General features: G+C 36.8%; 2 protein-coding genes across 2 annotated transcripts; both read right to left on the reverse strand.

The window, feature by feature from the left end:
- Positions 1-3,705: 3,705 nt before the first annotated feature.
- On the reverse strand, positions 3,706-4,717 carry LOC148294476 (extracellular ribonuclease LE-like). Its single transcript, XM_088252847.1, has 2 exons — positions 4,425-4,717; positions 3,706-4,269 (listed from the first exon to the last, which is right to left on the reverse strand). The coding sequence occupies exons 1-2, from the start codon at positions 4,707-4,709 to the stop codon at positions 3,832-3,834; spliced, it is 723 nt and encodes a 240-aa protein (XP_088108973.1). The 5' UTR covers positions 4,710-4,717; the 3' UTR covers positions 3,706-3,831.
- Positions 4,718-11,555: 6,838 nt separating this feature from the next.
- LOC148294477 (uncharacterized) lies at positions 11,556-12,148 on the reverse strand. Its single transcript, XM_088253162.1, has 2 exons — positions 11,701-12,148; positions 11,556-11,590 (listed from the first exon to the last, which is right to left on the reverse strand). The coding sequence occupies exons 1-2, from the start codon at positions 12,146-12,148 to the stop codon at positions 11,556-11,558; spliced, it is 483 nt and encodes a 160-aa protein (XP_088109288.1).
- Positions 12,149-14,014: the final 1,866 nt, after the last annotated feature.

Raw genomic sequence — 14,014 nt, forward strand, 5'->3', positions numbered from 1 at the left:
CAATGTAATATTCTAGTTTCATTATTATTGCTCATTTAAAAATATATATCCTTTGCAATGCCTGCATCAATGTTAGTATATATACACAACACAATACTATAATTATTACTGAAGCATATGTCAAAATATATTACATTAATTGTAAGAAAGAACACACTTAAACTGTTACAGTTGGTCATACCATCAGACTTTACCCTCATACACATCCCAAAAATTGTGGTATTTGCACCCTTTTGACTTTGATTTTTTCATTTTTGATGCTGGCTTTCTTTCTTTTTCTGTAGAAAGAATTAATACTTTTTTCTCTTTATAATTATTGTTGAGTTACTGACTTGGAATTATCTGTTAAGGACATCCTCAATATCCATTGTTAAGAACTAACTTTTAAAATCTGCAGCTTCCACAAATGGTCCTTTGTTTAAATTTCACAGAATTTGAAATTCATAAATTATTTACATTTCTGCTGTTTCATAAATTTCCCAACTTGTAAACGAGTACTTGCTTGTTGTCATTGATTGTTGAAAAAGTTTTCGGTTTTTCTCTTACTCTGCAATTTGCTTTTTTGGGTTATGGGGATGTCCTTTTGGTTCGTAAGAAAGTTTCTTTCTTTCTTTTCAAAACAAGTTTCTTGGTGTTGTACTTAGTTTTATCTGCAACCTCACTCTCTGTTTTATTTTTGAAATAGTGAAGCAAATATTATGAAGGCTTACTATACTGCTATATAAGAGGTGCATGCGGTCTTATGTTATTCTTCTTTTTCAACTATTTGCATGCTCTCAGGTTTGATATGGGATTGAAAATGCCAGATCCAAGCGGAGCACTGCAGGCCCTCAACATTTTATATGCTTTTTTCATGTTTATTTCAGTATGTGAGACTTATGAAACGGAAGGACACCTACACCAAAACGCAATTGGACGAAGTTCGAGATGAATGAGTGTTCGGTTCATTTTTACACATGATTTTTCATGTTATTCACCCACTATTTTGAGTTAGTTCTTGACATTTTATAGCTTTTTACTTCCTTTTTGTGTTTTCTTAGATTTTACCTTGGTTGGGATGAAAATGAGCTAAAAGTGCATTATTAGTTATAAATTCTGTTTTTGTTCATTTTCGTAGGTCAACTTCTTGGCCTGGGATCAACATGCTCTGGTGCTCGGATGAGGTCATGATCTTCATGAGACTTGTTCCAATGGATGTTAACTACAACATATCCAAATTTGAGCTCCATTGGACAAGTATTGCCTATCCAACCAATCCAGCATGTTACCACAGCTCTGGAAATCCGGATTTGGCCAGCTTTTACCTCCTTTGTGTCATCTTAATTTCTTGTTACCATAACTCTTGGTAACAAGGAATTACCTTTGTAAATGAGATATTTTCTGAAGCTTTTGGCATCTTTGTGAAGTCAAAGCTTCATCATGGCAAGGGGACAATGGGCAAAGGCTTTAGAGGAAAGAATGAGTTTTATATTAAAAGTGTGAGCTGGAAATGATGGGAAAATGAGCAAAGGGAAGTGCAATCTGAAGTGGGAGAGGTTTTGAACGTGGGTAGCCAATTCATTCTATCATTTTCTACACATTGAGAGCAGATTTTGGAGAGCTTGGAGCTAGGAGAAGCCAAGGTGCAGCCAAGCAAAGTGGAGAAGAAAGCTTCCACCATTGATGACCTTGAAGCTTTCATCATTTTCTCAAAATCTGTAAACTCTTTCTAATTTTATTTTGAATTTGTATTTGGAATAAGTATGAGCAACTAAACTCCATAGCTAGGGCTTAGGTTGAAGCCCTAAACATGATTACCTTATTGTTTTGATGCTTGAGTGTATGAATTTCTAGATATTGTTGATGAATTCCAATTCACCAAATTAATCTATCCTTGATGTGTGTTTTTCCTTGGTTGGCCATCTTTGAAAGCATGCTTCTTGAGATTGTTGGGATTATGTGTATCTTCATGTTATCCTAAGCAATAAATGGATGAAGTAAGAATCATCCATGTGAATTGGTTTCTTGAATACCTAATGTAAACACCATGCTATTAGGATTCTTGTGATGTTCATATTCTCTTTGAACTTAATGGGTTCTCCTTGTAATTGAATCGAAGTATGAACCATACCTAGGTTCGGTTATGGGGAGAGCACAAGTATTGTAGCACGAACCATGCACTTTACGTATATTAGAGAGGATCAATGCGTCTTGAGCCACGACCCATGGTCTTGATTGCGAACATTTTCATCAACATGTTTAGAGTTCATCATTTGAGTATTCATGAACATAGGTAGAATTGTTTAGGGTGGATTCCGAAACCCTAGTGTTTGTTACATTTTAATTTCACAATTTGATAATTCATCTCTGCTATTCTCATTTAAATTCAAAGTCCATTTACTTTCATGCAATAGAAATAGGTCACTTGAACCAAATCAAAACCCCCCCCAATGTGTGTGTGAGTTGTGTGTTTCATACGTTGTGTGTCTTGTTTACTAAATTCTGTTTACTGTTTTGGACTTTTGGTCCGCGCTGTATTCTTCGTTTTTGTGTGCTGAATCCAACCGTATAAAGAACGTGAAATTTGGATAAACGGTTGGAAAGTTATAGGCAAAACACTGGACAGAGGTCGAAACTGGAAAAACAGAGAAACGAATCTGCCCAAACACGACCGGTCGTTACTGTTCAGCGACCGGTCTCACATGAATCTGCCCAAAACGACCGGTCGTCACTGTTCACGACCGGTCATCACTGTTCATTTTCACTGTTCGTGGGTACTGTTCACGGCACTGTTCATAGGTGATAAATGGGTGATAAAAGGGTGATAGAAAGTGCTGTTTCTGTTTTTCTTTGGTTTCTTTTGTTGTTTCATTTCTTTTACATTTCTTTACTCATTTTTAGTTTCCAATTTGCATTTGTGCATTTGTGGTGTGTTAAATTAGTGTTTTTTACGTACTCAAACTAAAACTTATAGGAAGCCGACAAGTTCTTCGTGGGATCGACCCCGTACTTACATAATCTATACCTCATTAGATTCGTGCACTTGCGGGTATTTTTAATTGGTTGTTTGCACATTAATTTGTGTCCTTTTAGGAATGCAACAATGAGCAAGTCATATGTTAGAGTGGCTTTGAGTTTGAACTATTAGCATCCCCCTTCCTTTTACATGTTTTTTTTTCTAGTATTTTGCTTATATATAGACAAGAATAAATAATATGTGGGGTTGGAAAGATTGTGATTCATGGAAATGTTGAATATATATTTCAAGTATGGATATATTTAAATTTATATATGTTTTTTATGTGCAAGGCAACACTTCATGATCTGTATTGATATTCTGAGAGTAATCAAGTAAAGTGTAATTTATAAAATAAAATATCTATAGTTTTGCACAAACAACTAAAATTAAAAAGTTAACACATAACTCATAAGATAACTGATGCCTATAACCAAAAGTAGCATCAGCACTCACAAGACAACTAATGCCTATAATCAGAAGTAGCTGCACTATTGTTTCTTGTGATGTTGTAAGTTGGATAAAGAATTAGTGCATTAATTAATTATGATGCTGTAAATTGTAATTAGAATCAGAGCTATTAAAACTCCCGATGTCGTTGCAGGTTTAGGCATCAGGGGTCAATGCTTTTTTGGCACACGGGAGGCACTTTAGCATCGAGGATTAGAATAGATCCAATGCGGTTGGTATATAAAGGCAATGGAGTAAAAGGCAACTTTCACAAATACCACGGTAGTTATGGCACATAGGCCATGAATATTATTCATTGCTAAAATTTTGACATAGTTTGATTAGATATTTAACTACATGTAATACCCTTATTATTATTATTATTATTATTTATAATAGATGTTCGTTCCGCAATTTGTTTGTCTTGCACTTTGATCAGAACAATTCATCCGTTTTTTAGCTGTGTCGTCATAGCAAAGTACAACCTCCCACAACAAATCACCGCCGTTGACTCTACGGCAAAGAAGGAGAGGCGAACTGCCAGTTTCCATTTGAATAGCATTCATAAGCAAAACATCTTTATACGTCGCGTTTCCTGGAATGATTTTATGTTTGGCAAAAATATCCTTAATCTTGTTTTCTTCCCACAAATCACATGCTTTTGACAAGTAAGTATTCTGGCTAGAAAACTTGGCACATGTACCGTGTTTTTCGTACTCCATCGCCCAAAACCACATATCATTGTCTTTTCCTTGGGCAGCTCTTTGCTCCAGATTTGGCCAGGAAGTTTTCAATTTCGATACCAATGGAACATCATTTTGCAGCTACTTAATTATATTATTATAAGATAGAAAGCTATAATTAGATTTGGCGATCAGATCAATCGATCATAAATGAAAACTGTAAATAAAAGGAATGAATATAAAGTACATTAAAGAAAGAATAAAAAGATTTAAGAAATTAAGAAATATATACGTACCATAGTGCTGTTAAATTTTGAAGCTGAATTGCATGTCAATATCTTGGAGAGGTTGGTTGGCCAGAGGCCGTGAGTAGTGAACTCAGGTTTTTTAATCCCTGGAATGCACCGTGCCTTCACGCATTTTGTGTTCTGCCATTGTAGTACATATTGTAGGTAGTCATACGGTTGCCCATGAGTGGTGATAGCTTGCAGAGACGCCGCTGAAAAGAGCACAAGAAGGAGTAGTTTTAACATTGCCAATATCTCATATATTAATGGCATGCTGATGATCTGATATCTCATATATTATGCCTTACATATATATCTAAATATGCTGCTTAGTTCTCACACACAGTATTTATACTAGAAGTTGTGATCACTTTTTTGTAGTGGTTCGTTCAAGTCATGGAATACCTACCAAGCCCACATGTACTGCCATTTCCACATGTGCTGCCATTAAGCGTGTATGGTGTTAGGCATGACTATATGAACTAGTAATCATAACACGTTTGAAGTGCTTAAGATGGCTTTTGGGATCGGAATCCCCTTTGAAGTGTGTGAAAGAAGGCATTGGGGTCAATTTTCCTATTTTTCTTCAAATTTTTTCCAAAAAAATAATTGTTACAGTTGGTCGTACCATCAGACTTTACCCTCATACACATACCAAAAATAGTGTTACCTGAGAGTCATGGACATTTGCTGCGGTTGCGTCATCTTGTGGCCTAGCAGCTTATTTCAAAGCCTTGATGAATAAGGCCATATGTCAATAGATTGAATGTTATCTATGCCTGCCGGCCGCTGCAAGAAGAGGCTGCAACGGATTCAAGACAGTCCCATTAAGACGGGCTTAAATAGCATTTAGCTGGTTCTGAATTCACTAGCTCCTCTCTCTCGAAACCCTTTAAAGAAGGTTGATTCATTGTGGTTGATGACGTAAGTGCTTATCAAGATGCATCCATGGATAAAATTTGCTATACATGTGTAAAAAGATATAACCATGCGTGCCATAGGAGTGTGTACAGTTGAACAGCCCTCAAACATTGTCAAGTGAGACAAAAGTAAACCACAAACGGAATGTGAATAGAGAAAACCAGTTTCTATACAGCACCAATTCACATATGTACAAACAGAAGCCATTCCATCCATTTGGTTAGGCTCTGAAGGTTCCTCTATCCAATTATCTTCTTCAGTCCCGATGAAGCATAGCAATAAAATTCTGTAGATGGATCAATTGTTAGATATTTTATGTCTTAAACCACTTTAATGTGGTCTTCTAATCATCATAGGAGATCTAGGTCTTTGTATTGATTAAGAACTTGATTAGAAGTTGTGTTTTATAGAAATCCTTGTTCCAACAGATTCCTTATGTGTAATCGACTAGAACACCTTATACCCGTGCAATTAGGATCAGTGTTTTCAAAGGCGCGAGGCGGCAGGAAATCACCTGAGGCGTTCGGCTGTTTCACAAGTTGCACGTTTAGCGCAGTGAGGCATGGGAAGGCGTGACAAGGCTCTGCAAGGTGTGGCCAGGCGGATGAGGCGCTGTAACCCTAAACCCTGTGTATTCTCCAAGCGGCGCGAGGAAGAAGAAGAGTTCGTGTGAATTTTTTTAGGGTTGTATGAATCAACGTCATTTCACTTTCAGGCCTTTTAAAACTGAGGTTACTTAAATAAAACGCACGTTCAGTTTTTTTTATTGCTTTTTTTCCAATTAATTAATATATATTATCTTCTTCAGTCCCGATGAAGCATAGCAATAAAATTCTGCATAGCCATTAACACATGGACCTTTATATATATATAAATTGTTATGGTTCAATAAGAATTAGTTGTACAATTTAATTATATTGTATTATTTATAAATTTTTAAAAATTAATTAATTATGTTCAAAAGTCATACGCCTCACCGCTTCAAGGCTTACGCCTCGCAGAGAATGACTAAAACGCCTCACATCAACGCCTCGCCCTTCAAAACATTGATTAGGATAGCTCTTGTATTCCTTGATGGGCTAGAAATCTTGAGCTAATACATATAAATATCAAGTCCCTGCTCAGACGATCAGACCAGCAAAAAGGCATTCAAAACCCCATCTAGAATAATAGCTTAAAGGATCATTCTGAGTAGAAGAACTTGGTTACTCTCTGTTCAACTATCACTGCAGCATCAATGGCTCACGATCAAGGTTAGTGTTTTAATATATACAGCCTATATAGTTTACATCAATATCCCAAAATAAGTACTGTGTTTTGACTCAGCATCTGTGACTAATTATTTTTCAGCCACAAATATATCGTGCCATGTGTTTGGTGCCACAAATTAACAATAAGTGGTGGCTATTACATCAATGGCCACCATTCAGATGCAGTGGCTAGGAAAACAGTGGCTACAACTCAATTTTCTATTTAAACGGGATGATTGCGGGGCTGGTCTGACCTGTTTGACACCTCTAAATGGATGGATGAATTACATTCGAACTTGGAGAACCAAGGCTAATTTTGGTTAATTATTGATCTGTGGCTGCCAACCAAAATCATAGATTGAAGAGTGAGTGAAAATTTCTACAGTTTTAAAAATAAAATACATTAAAATGGATGAAAATAAAAAAAATTCGGGATCTATATGACCACAAAAGTAGGGTACGTTCCCTATTTTCTAGTTAGTGTTTGTTTGATGACTTGTGGGGCTCAGAGTCAGTTATTTAATCATCTTGATATCAAATTTGTTGTTAATGGTGCTGGGTTTGACTCAGAAATAAAATGATGATGAATGATAGTATTGATGATCTCCCAGAGCTTTTATTGGTTGAAATCATTTGTCGACTTTCTTGTATTAAGTTTGTTTTTCAATTCAAGTGCGTGTCCAAGCATTGGTGTGAACTCATCTCTAGTTCTCATTTTGTTGGGCAATATGTACGTCGCCAACGTGATTTGAAAAAGCCCATTTTAGGTACATTAGTTGTACAAGGAAAATTCTTTCATGTGGAAAACGAGGATGTTCTGATGAGTTTGCAGCTACCCGTTATTTCAGTTATTTGTGGTAGGGGCTGTAAGTCTTAACTAAGCTTTTAAACTATAATACTAACCTTGTTCAGCCATGGTAGCAGTAGAGTATCTTGATTTCTTGTAGAAAGTCTTCTTCCCTTTTGCAGCACTTTAGTTTCTCTTTCTCTTAGATAGGGTGAGATCTGATTTGAGAGTGTATTTGCTGCAAGGGAAGGGACCACTATTTTATAGATGCATCACTACGAAAGCCTTGCCTATCAAGAAGCATTCGAGTGTCCTTTTTGCATTAGAATAGGTTTGTTTCAATCCATGTTTAATTAGGAATCCTGATAACACTTGTGTTTGATTTTGATAACCTCTGTACAAGCATTATCTAATATGGATTGAGTTCTATTTCCTGATCAAACCAAAACTTGAGTCCTCTTAGGATTAGAAGATCACCTTTTCGTGGATTAAGACAATAAATTGTCTTACATTCTCCCACTTGATCGATTAATCCCAAAGTTTTGTGTTGATCACTTAAGGCCTTTGTGAAAAATAACTCAACCTGATTCCATCAAGCAATTGTCAATTTTAAAGAATGAAAAGGAACCATCAAGACTTCACTGAATATATAAAGATCCAGAGTCTTTATAATCACATTGATCATTCTTTAAAACCACATAAGCTTCCATCAAGATTAAACAGAAAAATAAACATGTTTCACTGTAAAGCTTTATGTACATGTCTATTCAATGTCCCTTAATTTGACTACTAAGGTCTTATCATTTAAAATGATATCCTGTCATGAATGAAAATCATATGCAGATATCTTCAGCTAGCTTTCTGCTCAATTCATTCAAGTGTTTATAAGTACATATACACATAACAATTAAACGTGTAAGCTGTTTAACTAGAAAACTTTATTTCTGAATCAGAAACTGAAAACAACACCCATCGAAACCATAACCAACTGTAAATTCAAGACTGTAACAGAAAACTACTCTAAACTTAACAAGGCTCCCACTAATTTAAGCATTCAAATCATTCCTTAATCCCATGCTCATAACATGCCTATGGAACACTGCATTTGGGATTCCTTTTGTGAGAGGGTCAGCTATCATTCTGTCTGTACTAATATGACTTATATTAGTATAGCCTTGAGCAATTTTCTCCTTTACTATTATGAACTTGACATCCAGTAGTCTTGAACCCTTTGTCCTTTTGTTTCCTTTTGCAAACAAAACGGCTGCGCTGTTATCATTCCATATTGGAATTGGTCTGTGTATCGATTCAACCACATCTAAGCTGATAATGAAATTTCTTAACCATATGGCTTGAGAGGTGGCCTCATAGCATGCTAGAAACTCTGCAAACATAGTTGAACCTGCTGTCAGAGGTTGTTTTACACTTCTCCACGACACTGCACCTCCTCCAAACATGAATACAAAACCTGATGTTGATTTTAAGGAGTCTTGACATCCTGCAAAATCAGCATCTGCATAACCTTGTAATTCCAGCGTGTCACTTCTTTTGAATGTCAGTTTATAATCTTTTGTCCTTTGCAGGTATCTTAACACTCTTTTCCCTGCAATCCAGTGAGCTTGTCCAGGATTGGACTGAAATCTTCCTAGCACACTGACTGCAAAGGCCAAGTCAGGTCTGGTACAAACCTGCGCATACATTATGCTTCCTACCAGTGAAGCATATGGTTTGTCAACCATTTCCAGCTTTTCTTGCTCAGTCTTAGGTGCTTGTTCAGTGCTTAGTTTATCCCCTTTTGCAATAGGAATATCACTTCCTGTGCAGTTCTGCATATTGAATCTCTTGAGCACCTTTTCTATGTAGGATTTTTGTGATAGTCCAAGTACCCCATTCTTTCGATCTCTGCTTATATCAATGCCTAAAACATATGATGCCTCAGCTAGATCAGTCATTTCAAAGTTCTTAGATAGGAAATTCTTGCAGTCATGTAACATGGTGAGATTTGTGCAGGCTAGTAAAATGTCATCCACATACAAAACTAGTATAATGAAATGTCTCCCACTCATCTTCATGTAAATGCATTCATCTAAAACATTTTCTACAAAACCAAACTCTTTCACTACCTTGTTGAACTTTAGGTACCACTGTCTAGAGGCTTGCTTTAATCCATAGATTGACTTGTTTAGCTTGCAGACCAAGTCCTTTCCCCTTTCTTGAACAAAACCTTCAGGTTGTACCATGTATATGTCTTCTTCCAAATCTCCATTTAGGAAGGCTGTCTTGACATCCATCTGGTGCAAGTGGAGGTCAAAATGCGCTACAAGGGCCATGATAACCCTTAATGAATCCTTGGTTGAGACTGGTGAGAAAGTCTCATTAAAATCTATTCCTTCTTTCTGTGTGAATCCCTTTGCAACCAATCTTGCTTTATACCTATCTATCTGTCCTTTTGAGTCCAATTTCGTTTTATATACCCACTTACAACCAATTGGTTTGCAACCTTGAGGTAAAGTCACAAGCTTCCAGACTCCATTTTTCTCCATTGAATTCAGTTCTGACTTCATTGCTGCAAACCAATTTTCTTTCTTTTCGTTTGTCATGGCCTGTTTGAATGTTGCAGGATCTTCCATGATATTCACATCATGTTCTGCTCCCTGTAGGTATACAAAATAATCATCTCCTAAGGCAGGTTTTCTTTGCCTTTGTGATCTTCTTAGTTCCAAGTTTGGTTCTGGATCTCCTACTTCTTGTGCTTGAGCCATGTTTTGATTTTCTGCTGGTGGTGCTTGATTGTCATTTAATTCCATTGGTTCTGCAATTTCAGGTCCATTGACATTGGTCTCTTCAGTGTGTTCTAGCTGAGTGTTGATTAAATCCATTTGAGGTAATCTAACAATTTCTTCATTTGGATTCTGTGGCATGTCATGGTTCAACGTTATTTCTTCAAAACTGAAACTTTCTTCCTCATTTATTTCTTGGTCAGTTTCTATAAAGACTGCTCTTGAGGTTTCTATGAATCTGGTAGTGTGTTTGGGACAATAAAATCTGTATCCCTTTGTTCTTTCAGGATAGCCAACAAAATAGCCACTTATGGTTCTCGGATCCAACTTCTTTTCTGCTGGATTGTAAGGTTTTGCCTCTGCTTTACAGCCCCATACTTTCAGATGTTTAATGCTAGGCTTCCTTCCATTCCACACTTCATAGGGAATTCTATTTATGCTTTTGGTTGGGATTCTATGTAGAATATAGTTGGCTGTTTTTAAGGCTTCTCCCCAAAGAAAAATTGGCAGATTTGTACAGCTCATCATACTCCTTATCATGTCTTTCAAGGTCCTGTTTCTTCTTTCTGAAATTCCATTTTGCTGAGGTGTACCTGGGTTGGTGTACTGGGCTATAATTCCTTCTTCTTGAAGAAATTTAGCAAAGGGTCCAGGATTCCTTCCAGTCTCATCAAACCTTCCATAGTACTCTCCTCCTCTATCCGATCTAACCACCTTTATTTTCAAGTTCAACTGGTTTTCTACTTCAGCCTTATAAATTTTGAACTTGTCCAATGCACTTGATTTCTCTTTAATGAGATAGATATATCCATATCTTGAAAAATCATCTGTAAAAGTTATAAAGTAGTTAAATCCCTCATGAGTTGGATTTGGAAAAGGTCCACATATATCCGTGTGAATGAGTTCCAGTAAACTTTTGCTTCCCAATGCCCCTTTCTTTCTTAAGTTGGTTAATTTCCCTTTGATACATGGAATGCAAACTTCATCTTCGTTTTCATGATTCAATGGTGGTAAGACAGATTCCTTGCACAATTGTGTTATCCTTTCTTTTGAAACATGTCCAAGTCTTTTATGCCATAATTTGAAGGAAATCTCATTGGTTTTAGTTTGCACAGTGTTTATTTCCATTTCAGTTCTTTTGCAGTTTAATCGAAACATTCCATCAATGAGACTTGCTTTTCCAACTAAATCTTTATTTCTGAAAATAGAACAACCAGTTCCATCAAAATTCAAACTGAACTTTGATCTTACAAGTCTAGTAACTGAAATCAAACTCTTCTTCATAGAAGGAACATAAACTACTTCATCTAATTCCAAAACAAAACCAAATTCTAACTTGATTCTAACTATCCCTATATAATTAACTTGGACTTCTTCTCCATTTCCCACGAACACCTTCACTTCATCCTTGCTTGGCAGCCTCTTGCTTGTAAACTCCTGCAAGGAATTAGCCACATGAATAGAAGCACCACTATCCAACCACCATGAATCACATGAGAAATTAACCAAATTAGATTCGAAACAGACCAAAATCAGATTGTTATTACCTTTTCCCTTCTTCTTTTCCAGCCACTTTTTGTATTTCCTGCAATCTCTCTTCATATGTCCTGCTTTCTTGCAAAAGAAACAACCCAATCCAGTTGTAGGTTTCAAAGCCTTATCTGTACTGTTCTCCTTTTCTTTCCCAGCAGCAGGCTTATATTTGTTTTCCTTGTTCTGTTTAGTCTGAACCATGTTGACCATTTTGGCTCCCTTTTCTCTTATGATATTGTGCTCTTGTTGGACAGAAATAGTAATAAGATCATTCAAGGTCCAGGTCTCTTTCTGAGCAATGTAGGTTTCCTTGAGAGATTTAAACTCTTTAGGCAATGAATTCAGTGCAAAATGGACCATCATGTCCTCATCAATTTTCATATCCAGCTCCTGTAATTTCGTTCCTAGGTCAATCAAGTTCATGATATGAGCTCTCACACAACCCTGTCCATCATACTTCATATCAATTAATTGATTCAACAGGGAACTCTTGACAGCTTTTTCAGATTCCTTGAACCTTTGTGCAATTGACTCATAGTATTGCTGTGCATTCTTAGATTTAGGAATGCTTCCTTTCACTGATGAAGACATAGCCCTTTGCATGATTAACATAGCCATCTTGTTTGCCTTTTCCCATTTGGCAAACTTAGTCTTAGTTTCTGCAGAAGCATCTGCAGCTGGTTCCTGCGGAGGTTTCTCTCTGAGCACAAAATCGTAATCCAGAAAACCTAGAGATATTTCCAGATCTTGTTTCCATTTGCTATAATTTGATCCAGTCAAGGTTTCGATGGAGTTGTGATTCACTGTAGAATTTGCAATGCAAATTAAATAAAACTGTCCCTAAACTTTTCTTAAACATGTCATCTCATACCTGTGGGTTTAAGTTTAACATGTTCCAAAATCCTAGACAGTTAATTGTACAAGCTTCCTGCGTAAGTAACTCACATCTGTGGATGTAAAGATACTCACAAGCCAGTGCAATCAACTGTCCAGATTGTTCCATAAAGTGCTGTGATCAATCTGTACAACTTTCCATCTGTGGATGGAGAATCATATAGAAGGCTACGAACACTTATGCAATTTTCTGACCAAACTGTCAAATTCAAGAACTCCTACACGGCCTGAGCAGCTGTGGCTTACTCATTCTGCATAGCAGTTTTCAAATTTTTGGTCAAAACTTTATGAGCAGAGATAACCTTATGCTCTTTAACAGTTAATATTTGCAAACAAAAGAAAAACTGCATACTTTATAGCTTACGATCAATTAGTCAGATTAAAGAACAAAAGCCTAGAGCTCTGATACCACATGTAAGTCTTAACTAAGCTTTTAAACTATAATACTAACCTTGTTCAGCCATGGTAGCAGTAGAGTATCTTGATTTCTTGTAGAAAGTCTTCTTCCCTTTTGCAGCACTTTAGTTTCTCTTTCTCTTAGATAGGGTGAGATCTGATTTGAGAGTGTATTTGCTGCAAGGGAAGGGACCTCTATTTTATAGATGCATCACTACGAAAGCCTTGCCTATCAAGAAGCATTCGAGTGTCCTTTTTGCATTAGAATAGGTTTGTTTCAATCCATGTTTAATTAAGAATCCTGATAACACTTGTGTTTGATTTTGATAACCTCTGTACAAGCATTATCTAATATGGATTGAGTTCTATTTCCTGATCAAACCAAAACTTGAGTCCTCTTAGGATTAGAAGATCACCTTTTCGTGGATTAAGACAATAAATTGTCTTACAGGGGCGTGCAACGACTTAGTTTTGTGCTGCCCAAGCGAAATTGATCACCGTGAATATTACATTTGCAATCCATACACCAAGAAATGGGTTGCGCTTCCTCCCCCTCCTCGAATCCATTATTTCGTATCCATAGGGTTCATTTGTGATCCCTACTGCAACTACAACTCATCCTCCTCCTTTGATGATGATGTTTGCATTAATGCTGAATATAGGTGGAGGGTTGTGCGATTACGTCCAGAGTTCTATGTGGACATCTTCTTTTCTGAGACCGGTGAATGGAGAGAGTCCGCTAATGTGGTATGCGGCTCACGAAAGTATTTTGATATCGTAACTGCAGGCGTTGCTTGCAATGGGAAGTTGTATTTTGCAGGTACCGATTGCGTTACATCCTCCTATGTTCTGGAGTTGGATCCCTTCTGTAATAAAACAAGGTCATCACACCCTATGTGGGTGAGTGGGAGATGTAATAAAACAATGATTGTGCACTAATCCTTGTTTTATGGCACTACACAAATTAAGGCACTTAGCCTTGTTTTATGGCACTACACAAATTAAGGCACTTAGCCTTGTTTTATGGCACTACACTAA

This window comes from Prunus avium, chromosome 5 (assembly GCF_965620075.1).
Source record: "Prunus avium chromosome 5, drPruAviu1.hap1.1, whole genome shotgun sequence".
Classification (NCBI taxonomy): Eukaryota; Viridiplantae; Streptophyta; class Magnoliopsida; order Rosales; family Rosaceae; genus Prunus; species Prunus avium.

Excerpts from the sequence above, each read along its gene's own strand:
- LOC148294476 (XM_088252847.1), bottom strand. The coding sequence starts at position 4,709 with ATGAGATATCAGATCATCAGCATGCCATTAATATATGAGATATTGGCA. Across the intron at positions 4,270-4,424 it reads CAAAATTTAACAGCACTATG|CTGCAAAATGATGTTCCATT; the intron begins GTACGTATATAT and ends ATAATTAAGTAG.
- LOC148294477 (XM_088253162.1), bottom strand. The coding sequence starts at position 12,148 with ATGAAGTATGATGGACAGGGTTGTGTGAGAGCTCATATCATGAACTTG. Across the intron at positions 11,591-11,700 it reads GGAAAAGAAGAAGGGAAAAG|GAGTTTACAAGCAAGAGGCT; the intron begins GTAATAACAATC and ends AATTCCTTGCAG.